This window comes from Parus major, chromosome 1, assembly GCF_001522545.3.
Source record: "Parus major isolate Abel chromosome 1, Parus_major1.1, whole genome shotgun sequence".
In the NCBI taxonomy this organism is placed as follows: domain Eukaryota; kingdom Metazoa; phylum Chordata; class Aves; order Passeriformes; family Paridae; genus Parus; species Parus major.
Genome location: NC_031768.1, coordinates 72,576,130 through 72,598,596, shown reverse-complemented (window position 1 = coordinate 72,598,596; position 22,467 = coordinate 72,576,130). Strand labels below are relative to the sequence as shown.

The 22,467-nt window shown below is 39.1% G+C and overlaps 1 protein-coding gene across 3 annotated transcripts; it reads right to left on the bottom strand.

Moving 5' to 3' along the window:
- Positions 1–430: 430 nt before the first annotated feature.
- LOC107201690 (protein NPAT) lies at positions 431–22,431 on the bottom strand. 3 transcript variants are annotated; one of them, XM_015621351.3, is made up of 19 exons: positions 22,298–22,384; positions 19,842–19,935; positions 19,127–19,245; positions 17,525–17,585; positions 15,987–16,059; positions 15,456–15,499; positions 14,513–14,743; positions 13,916–14,000; positions 13,141–13,273; positions 12,567–12,658; positions 12,394–12,481; positions 10,557–10,653; positions 10,004–10,135; positions 7,558–9,252; positions 6,193–6,308; positions 5,991–6,099; positions 5,464–5,521; positions 2,240–3,401; positions 431–1,751 (listed from the first exon to the last, which is right to left on the bottom strand). In XM_015621351.3, the coding sequence occupies exons 2-19, from the start codon at positions 19,864–19,866 to the stop codon at positions 1,674–1,676; spliced, it is 4,398 nt and encodes a 1,465-aa protein (XP_015476837.1). In that variant the 5' UTR covers positions 19,867–19,935; positions 22,298–22,384; the 3' UTR covers positions 431–1,673. The 3 variants fall into 3 exon arrangements, with proteins under 3 accessions (XP_015476837.1, XP_015476820.1, XP_015476831.1); XM_015621334.2 differs by lacking the exon at positions 19,842–19,935 and having other exon boundaries at positions 22,298–22,431; XM_015621345.3 differs by lacking the exon at positions 19,842–19,935 and having other exon boundaries at positions 13,916–13,997; positions 22,298–22,431.
- Between the last annotated feature and the right edge of the window lie 36 nt (positions 22,432–22,467).

The window sequence follows — 22,467 nt, the reverse complement described above, 5'->3', positions numbered from 1 at the left end:
AAACACCCTTGACACAGAATTCTCTTGGTAACTTGGAGAATGCCGCTACTGGAAACTGCTGTTATTTCATAAAAATTATTTGCTGTATGATACCACCTTGGTACTGAAGATACCTTTTTCCTATGAAAAGGAATGGATAGTTCACATCTTCATTAGAACCACAGGGCCTGAGCTGAAACATTATGGTGGGTAGTGAATGACCCAGGAAAGAGTTAGCTTTAGTCTCAAACAGCAAATTATTTTTAGATGTCACTATCACTATTAAGCATAAAATGCTTAAGACAATTTTTGTGCTTGCCTGCCCTAGTCCCTCTAACAAGTGTTATTAGAACTCAGTGTTTAATATGGGACTCCTTGTCTTCAAAAACAACTAACAGGACTTCTCCATTCAGTATCTGCAAATCTGCTTAGTCGGCTTGAAAACATTAAGCAAGATACACAACTTTTTATTAAAACAAAAATATTTATTCAAGCTGTAAATGCTATGCAGTATTTAGTTATTGGATGGGTTTAATATAAACATCTACTGCATAATCTTGGTTCCTTAGGAATCCTTGTATTCTGTCTGAAACATTGCCCTGTTGCTGTACAGATCTCTTATAAGAAAACTTGCAAATTATTTTTTAAAGACATTAACAATTTGAGAACAAAGGAAGAGATACCAGTAGAGAAAATTCTGCAGTTTTGGAGCAAGGCATGCTCATTCAGCAAAATGTAGGCTGAGCTCCTCCTGCACCCCTTTTGGAGAGAGTTTGTGTAATAGCTAGGACAACCTCTATGTTAAACTGAAAAATCAGATGCAATTTTTTCCATATCTGGCTAAAACTGCAGGAGTTAGATAGATAGTAACAAACTTCTCAGCAGTACAAATGAAAGGTGAGGGAATTGACTTCACTAGAACACGCTAATTCTTGTTAAGCTGTTGCTTCAGTTGAAGTATTCATACTGAGGCATGACCTCACACAAAAGTACATTGCTTGAAAACAGCTTTTGCATTCGAATGACATCCTATGTAGCAAATACTGTAAACAGAGGAGGCCTGTCCAAATTAAAATTATTGTCTGAATGACTGGCTGGGAAAAGCTTCACCAGATGAAAAACGCTTTTTGAGGTTTTACTGGCCTTATATGTTTAGCTATTGGTATTTTTGTTACTTCATTCAAAGCCTTACCACACAGGTTTGACAGTTATGAAATTGAGAGAGTGTGAGCACAAGCCAGTTAGAGCTGAATACTTAAGTCCCTTTCAGATTCAACAAAACAATGAGAAGTGGCCAAGGTAGCTGCCTCATCTTTGAGCGGTGAGTGACAAACACCACCTTTTCACAGACCGGTTGAGCGCTTCGCAGGGGTAAGTAGAGAAAGCAGCAGAACATAGACAACGTGGTCTAACAGGAAATGTACAATCTTTCTTACATTTCGTTTATACAAATTTACAGTTTTGCAATTTAAATGGCTCTATAATTATGCAAGTGCTTTTTAAAAAATAAACATATACCGACTCAATGATATTTACACTTTGCTACCTGCTTCAACAACGGCATGACTTTGCTATAAAGTGAAACTTCAGTGCACTGAAAGTGCAACTTGCCCTTTAGAGTTTTCTCTTCCCATGCAAAACCTCAGCATCACTCCACTGAGCTTCAGATGGCCCCACTTCCAGCTTCTCTTTGTTCATTCATCATAATGCAAAGACAACAAGAACTTGTCCACATCCATTCCTGCTGGAAAAGAATTTGGGAGCTTCTTTTTCTGTAGGAGAGGAAAGCAACAACTGTGTTAAATACAAAGAACCTGGGGGAACTGAAGAGCCTGCAAACATTCCTTTCCTCCTCATCCTTCCATCCACCTTGTAGTTGTTACTACACAAATTTGCCCCAGAACTCAGACACTGCCATGTGCTCTCGCTCCATGGAATGACACATTTTCCAGTCTCGATGTTTAAGGAGCATGCTAAAACTAAGTATGTGAATTACAAAGTTATACTCCTTTTTGGTTATTTACATTGAAAGACACCCTTTTGTGTCTCATACCTTGGCTATTTGCCTGTAAATCCTCAAGTCAAAAGCACAGTACTGCACACACAGAGGCTGGGAGTATCACTCATGGTACTAAACAAGGATGCAAGAACAGCCTGAATTCTAGTAAGGCTTACTTTGAGTTTGGCTTAATTCCTACATTCCACCTGGACACTTAGAATTTTAGAATTTCTATTAAAAGAAGTAGATGTTTATACTCGCCTTGATTTTCTTTTTTTTTGATGGTGTTGGAGAGCTCTGAAGGTCTTTTCGATTTGCAGAACGAGAATTTCTCTCCCCCTCATTTAAGTCCTCCAGTTTCCTTTTCTTTACGGTGCTCCTCAAAGCCCTGAACTGCTGGGTGTTGTCCTTGAGGGGGGTTGCAGTGCTAGTCCTTGCGATGGCCGCCCGCGACAGGATCATGAGGGTGTGTGCAGCCATGCTGACGCTGTTCTCGCTGCCCGTCTCGCTGGCCGGGCTGCAGGCGGGCAGGTCTGGCGTGGCGGGGGGCACCATGATGCGGGGCGTGGTGCTGTCCTCGTTGAAGCGCCGGCACGTCGGGGTGCGGACGCTGTCCGTAGTGTCATCCGTGTGCCTGTCCCCAACTCCAGACGGCGTCCGGGGTACCGGCAGTTCTCCGTTTTCAACTGTCTTTCCAGCGGGGCTTTGCCACTGAATGTCTTGCAGCATCTCCACGCACTGTTTGCTGAACGGGCTGGACAGGCCAAGGCCTTGGCTGGAAGCTTTAGCAGGTTCTCGCTTCGGCTCCTTCGAGGACAAAGAAACAGAGACCGATGATTTGCCATTGCCAGCCCCATTCGACAATGGCCCCTGCTTCTTGTTCAGCTCTTGTACTGAAGGAACGGTCTTCTCATTCCATGAGGCAACGCTTTGTTGGCCGTTTGAGAGTTTGGCGGTGTCCTGGTTCTTCTGCTTTTCATCAGTATCCCTTTGTAACTCATTTTCTTTGTTTGCTGTTGTCTTGTGGAAGGGATCTAATGAAAGCCCTGCAGTTGCCACCTTCCGCTCGGGCTGTGGCTCCTTTGCAGATGCACTTCTGTTGCTACCAACTTCTGGCCTACACAGAATTCTAGGCAATGTTTTGTCTTTGTCTCTCTTTGGTACCTGGGCCTTAGCAGAGGAGGATGCTGAGTCAACAGCAAATAAAGGGTTTTCATTTCTTTCTTTCTGGGATGAACTCTTTGTGGCCTGAATTTGGGTGTTTCCTCCTGGAGTAGGTAGGAGGTTATCAAAGCAAAGCACTCTCCTGTGACTCTCACTCTGTCTTGAATTTGAGCTTGTGCTCTCTGCTGGTGCAACAGGCAAGTTCTCGTCCGCTTTTCTTCCCGGTTCTGCACTGGTAAGTTTGTCCCAGTTTCCAGTTCTGAAAACGAGATGGAAGCATTTCATTGTCTTGTTTATTCTTAATAGGCAAGTGAATTTCAGCTGGATGGAAGTCCCCACCCATCCCTCAGAAAAGGGATCCTCCATCCTAAATACAAGTATTTTATCAACACAAGGACCAAGAGTCAGGAATGACAACTGCAGAAAGCTCAGAGAAGGCTTTCTTGGCAAAAAGGCATGAAACAGAGTCTGCACACTGGACAATTAAGTAGACTGGCACTTTTCAGCCTGGAAAGAGAGATTACTGAGGGAAAATGTGACAGAGCTCTGTGAAGAAAGCCCATAAAAAAGAACCTATCTGCTGTACCTTCCAGTAGAAAAACTAGGGGCATCAAGTAACACTGTTAGTAGGTTCAAAACACAACAAGGAGGTCTGGACACTGCATGTAACTAAACCAGGGAACTTTTTTACCTTGGGATATTTGTGGATGCTGGTAGTTTACTTGACTTCAAAAAGAAACTTGAGTGCATTCATGACAGGACAGTCCATCCCAGAAAACTACTTATGGCTCTGGAAGTCCTTGGAGCTGAAATTCCTAAGAGGCTGTCAGAATATTTTGGACAATGTAATCATATGCATGCCTTGTACTCCTCCCTGTGCACTTGCTGTGCATGGCGAGATACTGAGCAAGACAAAAAGCTTCCAGTGGGCATCTGGACAACAACATCCAAAGTCCCTGGGGTGTGGTCTCCACCTGACAACCAGCCCCATTCATGGGAAAAAGCCACCACTGTGGAAAGAAGAATGCTTCTGCTCTGTCAGCTCATACCGTGGTTGTGTCTGTGCCCTCTGCCTGGCTTATGCTGCATTTCCCAGAGAAGCTTTGGCATCATTCATCTATGTAAGGCTCCCTCCCTGCAGATAAAGCCTCTATGATTTCTATGAGGAAAAGTCAAGTGTTTGGGATGCTAACTTTGGTACCCTTGAAATGGTAGAAGAGGTCTGAGTGGTAGAAGTTTGTTTTATTTGCATGAAATTTGAGATGAGACAGATGGTAGAAAGAAGAAATAAGAAATTACACCTCTTTGCAGGGAAAATTTTGCTCTCTTTGCTATGCGAAATGTACATCTAGAGATCAATTAAAGTTAACAGAAAGCTGAATTACTGAAGGGGTATTACCCAAGATCTTGCTTCTGTGGTTTTTAAAAAATCAGTACTTTTTGTATGCATGTATTTGGTATAACTTGATATATGGTTGGGATTTTTTAATAAGTTGACTTTTAATGTTCCTGTTTTGTCTCTACTTTTCCAGAATTTTAAATAAATTCTAAATAGGTAATTTTTTTTTTTAAGTATGTGCTACTTTTACAATAAAAGATCATTTCACCTCTAATATTTAAATTGAACTTCTGATCTTCTCCTACACTCTTTTGCTCATTCCAACATCCTTTTCTTTTGGCAGTCCATTAATGGTAAGGAGAGTGACTACTGCAGTCTTGCTTCCTTCTCTCATTTGCCCAACAGAAAACTAGTACCTACCCCAATTAGAAATTAAGTTATGTTCATCAATATAAAGCTAGCATGCTGCTGTCCTGGCCATCTTTGCATTCACTTCTCACTTTTTAAATGACTAAGCAAAGCTCTAGTCCACACATCTCAAACACAAATGAAGAACCCAATCTAATAAACTCTACTGGATTTGGGCCAGAGGATGGTAAAGACAACAAGACTACACTACAAAACCATGGGTACCACTCATCTGAAAAGAAAATACAAATGGTTTTAGTAATTTAAATCTCCCAGTAAATGTAACAGGCAATTTTCCTAGCTTAGACTCTGCTCAAACGACTTTTATTTGACAATTGAGACAGGAGACAATGAAGACAAAGCCATACAAAATTAACACAGGAACAATGACAATTCTAGCACAGGCTGCACTAGTCCCAGAACACATCTGTATCAATACTCCTAGCAGACAGGCAGCAGCAAAGGGGGTACTGCTTATGCCACCACTGAAAACAGCTCCTCTCTTCACCAGTACTGGATGAAGAAATTCAGGACAGGAAAAAGAAAGCAAGTTTCAATACCTAGCACTACTGACCTCTGTGTTCGAGGATTTGCATGGTTCAAAGGCTCAGCTACATTTGGTACCAGTTTTCCTGGAACAACAGATGAAGTATTAATGAATGACAGGTAAATAATTTCACAGTTAGTACAATGACATTTCACCTGACAGAGAACCAGTAAAGAAAAACCCAGCAACAAACTCTGCAGTATTTTGTAACTTTAAACTTGACTAATTAGTAGACTAGCAAAGGTCCCCAACTAAGAACAAAGAAGAAGCTTGCTGTCTACACTTAGATAATACATGGCCCTGGTAAGACAAAACAATTCTGGAAATAAGCTTGATGCCAAAACTGGAATTATGTTATATGCTGGAAGTTCTTTGTAAATTGAGCAAACAAGAGTCACTAATGGCAGGTACAGACCTCTCTCAAGACAGCCCAGCAGTTGCCAGAATAGAAGCAGAGGTATTTATAAAACTTTTTTTACTTGAAACTGACTTGTCCTTAGAACCCTCTCCTTTTCTTCTACCCCTCTCAAGAATGCAAGGCAGAAGGCAGGCACCTGTATTAGTCTTGTTTCTTGCTCCAGGAATCTTCTGTGATTTGGGAGGGATGGGAAGCTTTGGGACACTTCCGTTGCACACTGGATTAGCCACAGGCATGTGAAGAACCTTGAAAGAATAAAAATATTTTATTATAATTTACCAAAGCACTTCTTATCACCCCAGCTTTAATTCTGAAAATCTTTATTTGTGATGTGTTACCTGGCAGGCAGGTGCTGAGAATGTATTTCCATTCTGTCCTACTACGGAGAGTGGTATCATTCCCACCATTCCTTGCAAAACTGGCTGCACTGGAGATGCAATTATAATGGCAGAACCTAAAAAATACCAAAGTGTTAAGATTTTACAGAAACAAAAAATACTTCATTGAAAAGAAAAGCTTGAAGACAGGATTTCTTAGAGTTATGTGTGGTCAAAACCTGTGGCAAGAAAAGCCCTGGATTTTTAGAAAAACTTAACTGTCCTTGCTATAGTTCATTGCTAGAAAACAGAGTAAGCACCAGTTTTATTTTTAGTTTATAAGGAATTCTTTAGTTAAAGTCTATTTTCCTTTGTAAGAGGCAGCTCAAAATAAAGCTTGAAATATGATAATCTTATTGTTTATCTTAATGTTTAAATTACAGTGATTTATAAAAACCAGTAAAAGTAACACTATCTTATTTAGCTGACAGATATATGGGAATTATAAAATATGGAAACTATCCTAGCACATTAATTGAAAGTGGAAGAATATTTTCAAAAGTGAAGGAAAACTGTTCCTCTATGAAAAATGCATTGAAGGTAACAGTTGCATAAAGAAATCCTAATAACAGAAAAGGCTGTCACCCTAAGACCCTGCACATAGTGTTGCACCAGCCTCTGACCTCAATGAAATGATTACACACAGAAATTCAAAGGTAACTGCAAAATGTTCTTGGTTTTTGAAAGAAATCTAAAGGCGGTGATTACAGCTGTTTTGCAGCTGGTTTTAAATTTCAGAAAGCACTCAAATTTTTTACTGCCATAGTAATAAAAATGCTTGTACCAGATTTTAAATCTTGGAAAGAAATAATGTTATAGTTCCATAACTAGTAAAATGTTTTTTTAATGCAGACTAGGTTTTGAAAAATTAAACAAAACCAAGGAAGTGATTTGGGGAGGACTAGATACATCTACCCAATTATCTACACAAAATATGGAATCCTATAATACAAAGCATTCCATTTACAACAGAAATCTTATTAAAATAAAAACCTGTTTTATTTAGCCAAAGTAATGGAATCCTTTCCAGTGTAAACCAAAATATGCTTCCTACATCTAATACTGCTAAAATTATGTAATTTAAGCTTCTGAAATATGAGGCTGGTTTTTTTCCATTCAAAGCAGCTTGTTAAAATTCTGCTAGTTTTATGTCATTTCTACTAGCAACTAATGCACTAAAAAATACGGTAACTCCTGGATAGTTTCAAATGGCAGACAGAGCCGTTTAAAAACTGTTTACTTTTAATGCATTTAGGGGAAAAACAAAAATAACAAGACCACCGGATAAACACCACATTCCCAGTAATTTTCTAATAATGAGATTACCCTGTGGAAAGTTTGGGGAGACAGTCTGGTTTGATGGAAATGCATTGCTGGATCTGGGAGGAGTCCGCAGCTGTTGTACAGATGGAGCTTGGGAAGCCAGTGGCATAGAACTGCCAGGCAATACAACTACATTTGATGGTGTTACAGCTGCACCCAAGGTTGCTGGATCAGTCATACAGGTGGCTATGTAAAGGTTGCTTGAATTCCCAAAAGCTGTGCTTGTGGCTGGCATCAACTGTATAAATCCCCCTTCGTTGGAAAGATGAGTTGAACCTGCAACTGAAAAACCAGTGCAATCTTCATTCTGAGTGGTGACTGTGGTAACCACAGGGTCTTTAGGTCTAAGCACAAGAAGATTCTGCTCTGCCAGAGCTGAATCCACATTTTTTTCTGTGTCTTCTGAAGTCAGACATTTGGGCAGGCCTGCAGTTTTGGTTGGGGATTTGGCTGGAGATGACAATATTATAGTAGGCAAATTTTCTCCTGTGATGCTGGAAACAGCACTGTTTAACTCCGTGTCTGATGCAATAAATGGATCATCACTGATGATGATCTTGAGGGACATTATATTAGAAGGATCAACATCCACTGGTTGACTACTAGAAGATACACTGCTTATACTTTTGGCCTCAGTACCTGACTCATCTGTTGAGGATGCAGTTTCAGGGAGAGGAGAGTGGCATATTTCAGAGGTAGTAAGATTGTTTTCAGTGGATACTACAGAAATGTCTGTACATGCATTATCACCAGAAGAGAAATATAAATTATCAGTGTCCACTTTTGTAGAAGATGAAGGTTCTTGCGTCTCCCCTTGTGTACCCTCTGGGTTTGACAGTTCTGAAGGGAGGTTAAAATCTTTCTTAGAAGGCTTATCAAGTGTATGCTGATCATTTGAGTATGTTTTGTTAGAAGTATCAACAGCTTCAAGCTGCAACTCCGTTTTGTCAAGACCTGTAATGTCCACTGCAGATCCCGCAGCACAGTTTGCCTGTGTGCTCTGGTTCTCATGGTTAGAGGGGTGGCCGGAGTTCTCCTGTGAAACATCAGGCAAAGCAGCTGGATCACTGGTTACAGTCTGTTCTTTTCCTGCATCTGCTGATGGGCTAGAAATGGATGAGTTGTTTTTTCTCAGTGGTGCACCGTGGCCAGGGCTCCCATCAGAAGGACTTCCAGGAAGTCTTTTTTCAGACAGTGATGTATCTGGTGATAATGGACATTTACTTCCGGAATCAGTTTTGTTTTCACCACCTATAGTATCTTCTGCCACTGAAATCAAAGGAATCTGTGGAGTACCAGAATGAACATATTCTAAATTAGGACTATTTTGAGAACTATGACTTGGTGGGCCTTTTTCAATTTCCATAGCACTCTCACTTTCAGATACAAATGCAGATGACTCTTTCGTAATGTAAGTGTCTGCAGAGTGTTCATTACATTTGCTGTCAGAACTCAGTCTCTTGCTAGGTTCAGTCAAACCAGACACTGAGTCAAAAGCAATTTCAAGCTCCCTAATATGTTCAGGGGTAATGGCTGTAAGTACATCAGTCTGCTTCCTTGGTGTACAGTTTCCATGCAGCTGTTCACTGGCTGGATTCTTCTTAGCAATATCATCATCATTAGTGCTGGTCTTCAAGGCACAGGATGCTTCTCCTAACTGAAAGCCTTTACAGGATAGTGGTTCTCTAGAATTATCACCTGTAAAAGATAGAATAAACTAGTTCCATAATTATTAGAAGAGATGATCCTTTAAGACCGTTTTAGAAATAACTATCAGTTCAATGGAAACCTTTTTCACATGAAACTAAGTGGGAATAATGTTACTCATCCTTACACTCAAGTTGAGTGGAATATATATATAGAACATACATACACTAGAAAATCTGGAAAATCCGTTTGTACATTACTAGTAAGTACACATGTAACATATAAATAGGTCAGGTTGCTACATCAGATTTCCAGAAGCACAAAAACCATCTCATGATAAAAACCTCACAGCTCTACTTCTCATATACTTTCACTAAATACCTGCTACTCATGGACTATTGTACTAACATCCCTTTTGTCCAGAGTAAGACTCTTTTTGTGTAATAATTAACAGATACATTACAGAAAAGAGATAAAAGATTAATATGGTTAGATGCAAAATATTCTCTTTATGTGTTCCACAATGGATACTGCAAAGTATCCATTTATTGATGGTCTGCTAGCATTAAGAAGCTTATCAAGTACAACTTTTAAGTACACTGATAGCACTACTATTAAATTTAATAGACTGAAACTTTGTAACAGACCAGGTGTATCTGTATGTTCATGCAATGTAAATGTCCACATGGATATTATCAGTGAAAAATGAAAATTCTGAAATGTACAAATTGTCTGAAAATATTTTCATAATGAAAAGTTAACAGAGAATCTTAGAGGAAAAAAAAACAAAACAAAGACCTACATCTGTTAGTTTCTTCTGTTCCTAAAGAACTTCCAAATGTTTCCAGGCTATCCTCACCCACCAGGATTTCGTTTTCTACTCCATTCCGACCAGAAACACCAGCAGGCAAGTTCTTGTTTACCTTGCTCTTTCCTATTTTCAAAATAAAGTATGAAGAAAGGTTAAATATGTCACCACATTTATGTCATCATTACCTTTCAAATGAACTGCAGCATAAAGATCTCCTTAGGGTTAATGTGAGAATATCCCTGAAAATTTTACAACAGCAAACAAGTATAAACTATCATCCTTCAGACCTGGAGAGTCTAAAATAACAGCAGTAAAACAACCACTGAAACCAGCACAAACCCAGAATATCAGCCATAGGAAAATGCTGTACTTTATACCTGTGCATAAATGTACCTAAGAATCTAATTCTGTATTAAGGCATACCAGTGCCATTTCTCTTGCAAGAGGCCTGCTGAATTCCTATGCTTTGTCGAGCAATGCTTGGGAAAACTCATTATTCAGGATGCTTTACAGTAACAGTACAACTGAGTACAATGTAGCCTACCATAATCAAACCAGTCAAACAGAGCCTGGAAAGCTGGATCTGATTCTGTCTGCTCCAGAATGTCCTGGATAGCCTCTTCTGACATATGAATTTCACCCTGAGAAAAAACATGATATACAGAACTGTTAGACAGTTACTCCCATAATTTAAAAACAGACAAAAATTTCTTTTCACATTATTTTTAGTTCTATTACTTCTGCTCAGCACAGAAACATGAAGACCAATGCTGGGAACATTTCTGCCACAAATTTAATGTCTGTTAAAAAAATCTTAGTGATTGAAGTTTAAGAAATAAGGTTCTCCAAAACCCAAACGTGTCTGTCAGACACTACCCCCACCATTGTCTCCAAAATTGCCAGCACTAACCAAAAAGGAGGACTAAATCTCAGGCTACACTGGAAGCTTATGCACATGGCATGGATGCTGTGAGCTTGTACAAGCAAAGTATTGGTAAATAAAATTCCCAAATTAATCCTAATTTCTTAGGTTTGAATATATATCTAGAAGCCAACACTAAGCAAAGAGAAGTTTTATTTCATGTAACTGTTACATGTTCTATAATATAGCCTCCAACTATTTCCTTGTGAAAAGCATTTAGAAAGCACAGCTACATGGGACAGTGCTCAAAGGTTCCTGATTCAAACTCACTTGTTCTGTCGCAGCCCAGGAATAAAATTAATATCCAGTACATACTCAAGCAATTAAATACAAAGTTTCTCCTGCCTTTCTGGAGACCCCCTAAGACCTCTCCAACGTTTGATATGGTGGTTTTAAGGGTGCCTATTCAATGTTATACCCTTGATTTTGTCTCAGCAACTCCAACCAAACCAAGAAGCTGCTTTATTTCTGCTCAGAAGAATGAAATACAGCTTTTTAGCTCTGTGTTTTGACAACAACTGACCTAAAATCACCAAGCAACAGAAGAACAGCATTTATAAACCAGACACCTCTACTTCATAAACAGGGAACTGCCTCTGCTCTCCTCCTGTCTTTTTCATGAGGGCTGTGAAGACTGTCATTTCCCTCATTAAAAGCCCTTTTTAATTCTGTGATTACCAGCTTGAGGCGTATAGAAGAACGAAGGGAGAACACTATAATTATGTTTACTTTGTAGAAGGAGAACGCACATTTCCTCCAAAAGCAAGAAAATACTAAATTTGAAGAAAAAGCATCATTATTTAGGCTCCAAAAAAAATTTCTCTTGATACACTAAATGATCCATGCTTATCTTGGAGCAAATCACAAAATCTGTTCAGATTAAATGTATTTGGAGACAGCAAGATATTTTAAATTATTTTTTCTTCTCTAAGGCTATTGATTAGCTCCCCAGTGAGAAGCTGGTAGCCAATTACTGGTATGAAAGACTGAGTGAGAAGCAGGCAGCTGGTGCCTGGGACAGAGTTCTTAAATCCAGTCTGAGTGTGAGGTTACCAGCTGAGTACTGCCAGAAGCAATCCCACTCCCTTGGCTTCAACCCTGCTGCATGCTTAGGCTGCCTTGGACAGGCACTGAGAATGAATTCAGAATGCTAAACTGGCACAAAATGAGCTCCTGCAGAACAGCAGGGTCCTGCCAGCTCAGCTCCTCGAACCTGCCCAGCACCACACAAGGTCAGAGTTCACACCTCCCTAAGGGAAGCTGTGAAGCTGCCCCTGCACAGACAGGAGCATCAGGGAAGCTCAGCTGTGCTGGCAAACAGAAAAAAAAAAAAAAAAAGAAAGGATAGGAAGAGGAGGGAAACATCCTCAGATGTCAGAGGTTCAGCATAGTTCCCATAACTGATCATTCTCAGGTTCCTGGTCTTAAAAACAACGTCAACATGGCAATCCACACCTACCTGAAGTCCAAGGATTTCATCAATTGAAGTCTCCTGTTCTGTGGGACCACTGTCTGTCTGTTTAGGGGCCTGAGCAACACTGCCATCACTGCAACATGTATGTCATTAGTTCAAAACTCAAAAAATAAATCAAATAAGAATACATATGAAGTTTAGAGGTTCCTTTTATTTACCTCCCCAGGATTTTGTTAATGTTCTCAGCGAGTTTCTCCTGAAGAGATTTGTTGCTCAAGATTTTTTCTCTGGCATTTTCAATAACCAGTTGCTGGAAAACAGTTTTGAAGTGGTCAGGTTTCTATTTTTAACATAACTAGAAAAGGAGCATGAATTTCTGACTGACAAGTAAAAAATAATTAAAAATCAATTCAAAGAGAAGACTTTTTGTAACAGAGTCTTCTGTGACTGCATTACATTACTACAAAAATTGACCCAAAATATTGCTGCACTTTTATTCTCCTGAAGTACAGCAAGGCTCACTGTGCATTCTGGTTTCCATTCTCTAAACAATTACTGACAGCCTACAGGTATCTTAACAAAGCAAATAAATCAAGAAAACCAAAACTCTACTTCACCATGTCAAATCTATGAATTTAGAACACACTAGAGCTAGTTCAAATACAAACCAATACATTTATCTTCTAAAGGTAATTTCTGTAAAAACGAAGATGAACAAGCTGTTAAAGACTAGATCTCTTGAGTGTGAATTTGTTTCTTAAATGTAAATACCTTCTGTAGGCATATACTCACTGGGAAGTTACCATCAATTAATTCTTCTAGGGGCTCCGTTTCCTTTTCTATTACTGCTTCTTCAGAGTCTTGAGAATTCCTAGTTGCTGAAGGAGGCACGGATGTTGCAATACTTTTCCTCTTCTGAGATTCACTGAAACATTCCAGGAAATTTATGACATAGTTTATGAGAAAATTGCAAACAGTAGGCCTAATGGTGAATAAACCCAGTGTTTCTCTTCCTTAGCAAACAAAGTATGTTAATCACCAGAAAATTAACTACATATTGAAAATTCAGTAAAAGCTGGTAACTGCTTTATTATCTGTTATGTATCTGTTGTGTCTGCCTTTATATAGAAGTTATAATGTAGATCTCTAGTAGTAAACAGCCAAATGGCAAACTGAACTCCACACCCCTCCACTACATGTTACTCTAACTGGTGGTACCAGTTAATGGAGCCTAATAACTGCAACTCAAAGTCAGATTTGGGCATTACCACTGAAAACAAAGACCTCTCAAGGAGCACTTATTTTCAGAGAAGAAAGTCAGGTTCTGTATGAATTTAGATGATAAATAGGAAAATGTAATGTTTTTACAGGAGGCAGTGTAGGCTCTTCTGAAAATATCTAACAGCAGTGGTGCTAAAACTACTTACATTAAAAAAAATGAAGACAGATTAGGAAAGATTTGGGGGAAAATGGGCATTTGAATCAGAGAACAAAAAATGCAAAAGCAGTGTAAGAGAAGTTTGCCACACAACTTCTAGTGCACATATTAACCCACATCCCTGTTTACCTTTTTCGCCTTCCTGGAGAAAGCAAATTTGAATGAAGCTTTCGTTCTTGTGATGTTGGAACTTGAATGTGTATGAGACCTCCTGCTTTATAGAGGGAAACAAACAAAAAAAAAGAAGTCATGATGCCAATACCTTTTTTAGTGACACTGTTAAAGCACTATGAGATCTACACATTACTTACTATGTTCCAATCAATTCCTGGAAAGTCCATACAAAATAATTTGGTACTATCATGGAAATGAGGACCATTCCTTTTAAACACATCCTGAAACAGACATCCATTTAATGTGGATCATCCCTATCTGATGAAACAAGTTATCTGGGTGAGGGCGAGAGCACAGAACAGAATAACCACAAATTCCATTCACTTCTGATCTCCGAACTCACATTGGCAAGCAAGTAATGCGAGAATCAGCTCTCTTTTGGGCACCTATTTTCTTTTTAATCACCTGAACCAGTCTGGAGAGCTGGGAAACAATGCATGAATTTTCTGAAACTTTTTGGTGGAAGATGATTAGCCCTGATTTTAGAAAACTTCCATCGATAGCCATAGGTTTTTCACAGAAAAAAAAGGTTTAAAGATTTTTACAACTTACTGTTGATCTTGTTTTCTTGAGTTTGTGACTGGTTCACAAACAATGTATTCAGTCTTGTCTGTGGCATGCTTTGATTTATTGTTGGCCTGTGAATTACTTGAGGAGGTACAACAGAAGTGGAATTCTGTGGCCCTGCCTGATGGGCTACTGACAACAGTCCTGAGTTTGCAGAAGCTGACTGCTGAAGCATTCTCTGCCTTTTCATTTCTACAATTCCACTTCTTGTACGTACTGGAAATAAAGACAAGATGAAATATATGATAATGGATTTTTTTTTAAAAGATTGCTGATATTCACACAAAATCTGTTTAAAAAAATTTGGACAACAGAACACCACCATCCAATGAATCTCAAATCTGGGAACAATCACTACCTATATCTCACACTCTCTTTTCTTATACAGTAAAAATACGACAGAGAAAAACTTATTTTTAAGTAAACCAATTCTTCTTTTTTGATAGCTCATTTTTAGCTTTTGTAATGAAAGAAACAACTCTAGATACAAGAAGTATGTTTTTGTATTTTGGTTGGATATGTTTGTATACATAACAAACGCTACAAGACTGTAATATGTCTTTATGTTCCCCTTCTACAGAAATGCAACTGCATTACAATTAGACTGGCTATGTTTTTAGTTCATCTATGAACCACAAATTAAATCAGCAGTTTCAGGAGTGAAGCAGCAGTTTTAAAACCTCTTAATCATGTAAACTTCCTAAAAGTTTTTTTCAGCAGAGAAAATGCTATAATAGAGCATTTAAGCCCCTTTCAGAAAGCTCAGCTTTTCTTATTTTCCTTTCCTGATCATTATAGTAATCCAGAGATCACACTGAAGACAACACACATGTATTACTGATGGCTGCAGAAGTCCCCTGTTTCTAATCAAGACAGATAATTTTAACATAAAACCTACTGATCCCATGGAATTGACTCAGTTACTTACTCCTCTGATTAGAAGAAAATCTGAAATCTGAATTCTGCATGCTCCTAAAAAAAAACAACCAAGTGACACAAATGAATGGAGCATAATGGAAGCACTCAGCTACACAGTGTGACAGTACCTATCACATGGGTAATGTCAGTCTACTCCTTACCACACACTCCTTCAGAAAAATCCACTGATTGCTATTTTTATTCCTTCCAACAATGGTCACAGATTCTTCAAATGAAGCTTACTGTTTCATTTTTGGTCAAGTAACCACAAAGGTATCAGATTCTAAATGAGTCATTTGTTTTATTGTTTTATTAAAGGAAGGCCGCATGCTCTCACTCATCCCCTCCTTATCTGCTAGCCCCATCTTAAAATCTTCAAATGTCTGCTCAACTATAAACTCTCACATACCCATCTTTTTCACTGTCTCTCCCAGGAAACAGAGAGCTAAACCATTCTCATACAATGATAAGCAGAGTTGGTTAACACAGGGACTCACTCTTAGAGTGAAATACTGCTTTCTTGATTTCAAAACTACATTACCTGATCTGAGAAAGTGTATAGTCTAATTTTTTCCACAGAGATGACATCATTGCTGGAACTTCATTTGTTGTTTCTAAAACGAATCATAGAAAGAAATTGCTGCCCAAGACTGATATATGATGAGAAAAAAGTAAAATCACAAGCAAAATAATTATTATGGAGTGTTTCAGACACCATCTAACTTGAGGTGTGTAGTTGCCTTCTTAATATTCTATTAATTAGAGATCCCTAACTCCTAATTTAAAGAATTTTGATTGATATGGGTACAGTTCTGGTTTAGAAGCCTCGATGAAACGGAATTAATTACTGTAATTCTCGGTGGAATTTGCACATGGTGTTGACTCCTCAGCAAGCACATGCTAACCTAACCTGTGCTAAACCCCCAACTCTCTTCTGGAAATTGTATTCATATTCCCAAGTCACTTTTGTGCCTTTGAAAATTATAACCTGGCAGACAGGCCTTTAAAAGTAATTGTTTATTTTATGATATGACCCAAACAGGTAAAAACATTCAGTCTTTTTGAAGCACAGAACATTAAAAATGTGATGGATAAGATAAGTAAACAGTCGAATTTACTAAGTTTTTTAAGATGCCAAGTACAAAGCATTGTGAATGAAGTAATAACTGTGTCCTAGTTACCATGTCTGTCAAACCTAGTGTGAAAGGAAAAAATTGTTCAGGAATGTTCCATATACGATTTTTAAAACCATACACCACTAAAATATGATCATACAACAGGTATCAGAAACCTGTAAGATTCGGCAACATCCAGAAGCTTGATAACAGCTTTCAAAAACAGCAAATGCTCTCTGTCTACAGTATTCATACAAAATATTAAGTAGTTCTGAAACTATTTTAGTTAGTCTTAAAAACAAGACAAGAAATATTTTATACCATAGGACTCCTCCTGATAATTTCATGGAATCACAGAACACCCTAGGTTGGAAGGGATCTGTAAGGATCATTGAGCCCAACTCCCTGCTCCTCACTGGGCTAACCTAACTCTAAACCATGTGATCAAAAGCACTGTCCAGATTCTCCTTGAACTCTGACAGGGCTCAGTGCCATGACCACTTCCCTGGGTAGCCTGTTCCTGTGACTGACCACCCTCTCAGTGAAGAACCCTTTCCTAATATCCAATATGAACTTCCCCTGACACAGCATTCCATTTTCTCACATTCTGTTGCTGGTCACCAGAGAGATATGCACTTCCTCCTCCTCTTGATAGTATAAACAATAAACAGAATAATTTTACAAACATAAACCCATACATTTTGCATATTTTATTGTATCTCTATGCTTCTGAGATACAAAAATGGTCACATTTGAAGTGAAAATATATGCTGGCATATGAATACTAAGATAATTATTTTTTGCTCACTAGATGTAGTGGCTGTTGGCTGTGTAATATGGTAACCTTCAAATTGCAGCCTAAATGGGGGATTACTCTAAGACCATGTACCTCCTCCTCAAGATCACAACAGATAAAAGATAAACAACAGATAAAGATAAAACAACACTCATTCTGAAGGCTTACCTTTTGTTTTCATGGCTACGTATTCATTAAGAATAGTTGTCAAGTTCTTTCCACACAGTGACTGGAAAAAAAAAACCAACTGATCTCAGAATCCTCACTAATAACTTCTACTTCATCTGCTCTATCACATCATATTTAAAGAGTTCTTTAGCAGTCTACACCATGCTCAGCACAAGGGACTGGACTTGGTAGAGAGCAATCAATGGAACAAAATCCTATTACGTAGAAAAATGTGAAGTACTCTATCTCAAGGCACAACACTGTTAAGTCAGAACTGTCTGACCGTCACTCACCTTTTTTATTATGGAATAAAGCCATGAAAATTAGATGATGAACAGCTGTAACAGACTAATGAGTATGTATCATGCTGGAAAAAAATGTAAAGGAAACTCATTCTGAAGCAAAATTTTAAGTCACATAGAATTAACCTTCTTATCATGCTTATTTTTCCTGTTATTTTAGGTGACACAAAAAAAAAATAAGATTTTTAAGTTACTGCTATCGTCTGCTGTACCTTCCTGTCTTGTTTACTAGTGGGAACTTGACAAGACATGACTAATACTTTATTGCAAGTATTTAAGCTCCAGTAGGAATTTTATCTTAGCTACTATGATATCACTGTTATGTGAATAATTGGAAAAATGTTTCTACCGAGAAAAGGATGACTATAAAAAAGCTTTATTAATATGAATAATCTATATACATTTGGATTTCCTAATTTTTGCTGGCCATAGCTTGGTTCTCAACTCCCTACCACCAAAGTACAGATGACTAAATACTTTTAAATAAAATAAATTCGATAGTTTGTTTTGAATAGGTGCATCAAGTAGGTGCACCTTGGATCTCAGAAGAGATTTCCGTGAATTTTAAGTACTGTGGACAAAATCCCAGACCATGAAATTAACTACTACACTAGAAGAATGAAACAGAAAACATGAAGAGGACACACACGTAAACAGTAAAAGTTTGATACAAAGCAATACCTAAACCCTGTAATTTGCACAGTATAGTAAAAATTCCATTTTACATATTTGTTAAAAATGCAAACTATCTAATTAGCTCTATACATGTGGCTATAGACTATTTATGCATACCCAGAAGTCCATCTTTCACCTTCAGAACAATGCAGATGATACTGGACAGAGAGAAGGCTGAATACAGTTTTTGTCAATAAAATGTGGTAGACTTAGATAAATCTGAGGTGCTTTACCTAAATATTTACAATATACCTGAAATGGAACATTATTGGTTGTCATGTCTAGAATACGAAAGAGATCTTCAGTAAATTACAAAAGCAGCCCTGAAATCAATAAAACCCTTGTGACAACACCCTTCCATAAAAGTACCTCAAAGCTGTAAGGTAGACTCTGCATAATATGCTGAAACCAATTTGTATATTTCACCCTTAAATGTTTCTTAGTAAGATTAAACACTAGAAATTAAATAACTGCTAATATAACAGGATGAAGAAACAAGAAACAAGTCAAATATCAAACATTTTAAGCAGCGTTTGAAAATTAATTATTACACTGAGAAACTGCCAAAATTGTTGCCCATGGATGCAAGACAATGTAACTTTTTGCTTTGCAAATATAAACTCACCAGCAAGCAGGCTGGAATAAAACCATCTTCCGTACAGTGTTCTGCATATTCTTTCAAATCTGAGCTTTCCAGAATAAACTGATGGCAGGTAGCTTGAAGATTTTCCTGTTGCAAATAGCCTGTACCAAATCAGATAGAAAACGTTGCTATTTCATTCATTACTTCTGCTCAATAGGTATCAAAGCTGCATGCAGTGTTGGAATAATCAGATGAAAAATTCTATGTAAGAAAAGGAAAGTGACATTATTTTTACAAAACATGTTTCTACCAGATACTTAACAGCTAAAACCCAAAAGACCAAACAATATAGATTGGAATTACAAAGTATTCAATACTGGAACTGAGGCAATATGAACAAATTTTGGGTTATCTTTAGTACACAGAAGAAAATAAAATTCTCACGAGGCTGACAAACAAACCCCCATATGGGCTGAACCACTCTAATTGACACTTCAATGGAAATCTATGACATTTTGTTAATAAAATGCATTGCTATGTAGGAGTAATTCTCCACACATCATACTGTTTCAAAATAGGTAAAACTTGCAAGCTGCTGCAACAGTGGATAAGATTTATTAAAAATATTGGCATTGTACAAAAATTCATAACAGAAAAAAGGTTTTTTCTCCCCTCACTCACAGTAATTTTCATTTAGGATAGATGTAGTAGCTCTACGCCTAAGACTCAGTAGTTACCATCACAGAAATGTACTGACCAAGTTTTCGTTTCCAAAATTCCATTCTTCATCAAATATGTTCTGCTTTAATCAAAATTTTTAACCCTGCTTTAATCCTCAAACACCTTAAACACTGAAAGATAGAAATAGACCAATCAGAATGAAGGACTCTAGAACAAAGAAGCACAAAGAAAATGTTTCTTCTTTCTTGGCAGAGCTTAGTGTGGAATGTTTTAGAGATAAAATAAAACATGTGCCTAGTTATACAATGCAGGATACATACACATTATCTATTTCAATGGAACCCCAAAATGGTCCACTTGAGTTCATGAATACCTGCAGAAAAATGTGCCCTTTAAATGAAAACAAGTATCTTTCAGCAGATCTGAGTATAGCTGAAGAAAACAAATCATATTTCCAACATGCAAGCCTTTTTTCATGTCTTCAACAAGTAGGCAAACTTTAAAGTTAAACACAGTCTGGGAATAACCACTGTGAATTTCATCACAATGTATGAGCAGGCCTATCTGACAGAAAACATTAGCAGTGCCTGCGAAAAGAAAAGGAATATCTTACTTATTTTTTCAAATACATTTTTCTACAAAAATCTCAAGCCACAGGTGGCTGAAAGTATATTTCTGGTAAACATGATTATATTTCACTGTTGTCCAGGCTGGAAGAGGGGGTATTAGGCTCAGTGGAGCTCTGATCTCTGCTGGTATGATTGCTCTTATAATCAAACTTACCTGAACACTTACTCAAAAAGCTGCAATTTTTCATTTTTGAACCTACTACTACAGTATCACAAGGGGTGACTAAATGCTTGCGTATGGGCACATTTTACATACACCAATTTCCTGGTAATAAAGAATTCCAAAGGCTAAAAATGCCTGTGCAGCTGACCCAAAGTGCTCGTGCATACACTGTATAATGACATAGGAATACGTGGTCCCTAAAATCAATACAAAAGGTGATGTATGTTTTGAACGTATGGAAATTATTCAGTATTTTGTTCCAGCTTAAGAAACATGTAACTCATAGTACACATTTACTCCATCAATTAAGAAAATATAAATGCTCTTATGCATTTTCCTCTGTGTGAGCTCAGCATATCATTTTAGTTTTGTTTCTTTAACAAATATTCTTCAACCTTCACAGCACCAGAAAGATTTGGCAGGGGGCTTGGGGGGAAAGATGGAAGAGCTGCAGTGGGAAGTCTGTTTACCCACTGAAATTCAGAGATGCCTCACAGAAGAGGAATCCCTATTAGAGAACAGAAAGGGTTACAAGGAATATCCTGTTCTACAGCCTTAGGTTGCTCTGAGGTTTTCCAGACACGATGCATACTCCACGCCACAAAAGACACAAGATAGGACGGACCATTCTCAGCACAACAGGATATTGCCAAGATTGTGTATCACATCTGCAAGTCTCTGGTAAGCACATAAGATAAGCATTCTACCTGGAAACCTGTAACTTCACCAATCCTGTTTGGAAGAGTGAAATGAGAGATCACACTTGTATGATTTCAAATCTTTGTTTACAGTCCATGGAGTTTCTAAAAATCCTGCTACTTCACAGTAATAGAACAATCACATCTCTTACTAGCCCTTTTTTCTCAAGACAGTAGCAAGTCACATTTCAGGTAGTATTTAAAAATAAATTGTGCTGGAGGAACACTGAAGAAGAGATTCAGCTTTAATGGCTTTGGATTTAGAAATCTGTGATCAACTGAAAACTGAATTTCACAGGCCAAGCTGCCAGGAAACCTTGGCAACCTGCGCCAAGCAGTACTTGTGCCTGGGACTGAAATATGTGGGTCATATTTTTGCTTACCGTCGATTTGCTCTCACCTTTAGCAGGATCCGAATAGTCCAAAGCATAAAGTAATTTTAAAAATTCACTGTCTGCTATCAATGTACTGAACATACTTATGCTGTGCTTTCCACAGACTCCGATCACGCCTGAACTTTTAGTGCACCCTCAAAGGTGAGCGAAATACCTGAGCGAAGCGCCGGAAAGAAAAACTGACCCTTAACGCAGCCTCCCCTGGGATTTCGGGTCACCCTTGAACTCCTCCTGTAATCAGGAACTGTTTAAGCACCGCTCAGCAGCTCTCAGTCTGCAGGCAGGCACCGGAGACCACCACCACCACGTTTCCTTGGACTCGTGAAGCACCCCAGCCCAAGGCACGGCCGGGGAGCGGCCTGGTCCCTCAGGACCCGAATGCCTCAGGAGCGAGCTGCGTTCGCTGCCCGACAGAGGCCGGGCCGGAGGGCGGCGGGGCCAGCCCAGGGGCTGCCCGGTGTAAGCCCCGGCAATGACAATCCCAGCCTGGGAGGGCCAACAGACGCTGCCGAGGGTCAAGGGCGAAGCCGGCTCTGTGTCCCGCCGCGCCTCGGGCGGCTGACAATGCCCGGCAGAGCCCTCCCGGCTCTGAGGCCGGTGGTCCGCGTCTCTCCCATGCATCCCTCCGTCCCTCCCGGTTCACTCACCCAGCACCAGCCGGGCCACGTCGGACGGCAGCAGCATGGCCCGAGGCGAAGCGGGGCACGGGCGGGCGCAGCTCCCCGAGCGCAGCCGGCCGCCCCGCCACCCAGGCGAAGGCGCGGAAACTCCGCCAGCCAGCCCCGTGCCCGGCCCCTTCCGCCGGAACCCACCGCCG

Bases quoted from the DNA above. Each gene is read 5' to 3' on its own strand.
- LOC107201690 (XM_015621334.2), bottom strand. From the start codon at position 22,334: ATGCTGCTGCCGTCCGACGTGGCCCGGCTGGTGCTGG. The intron at 14,744-15,455 runs GTAAGTAACTGA...CTTTATTTCCAG, and splicing joins ATTTTCTTCTAATCAGAGGA to TACGTACAAGAAGTGGAATT. The intron at 5,522-5,990 runs GTGCCTGCCTTC...CTGTTGTTCCAG, and splicing joins AAGAAACAAGACTAATACAG to GAAAACTGGTACCAAATGTA.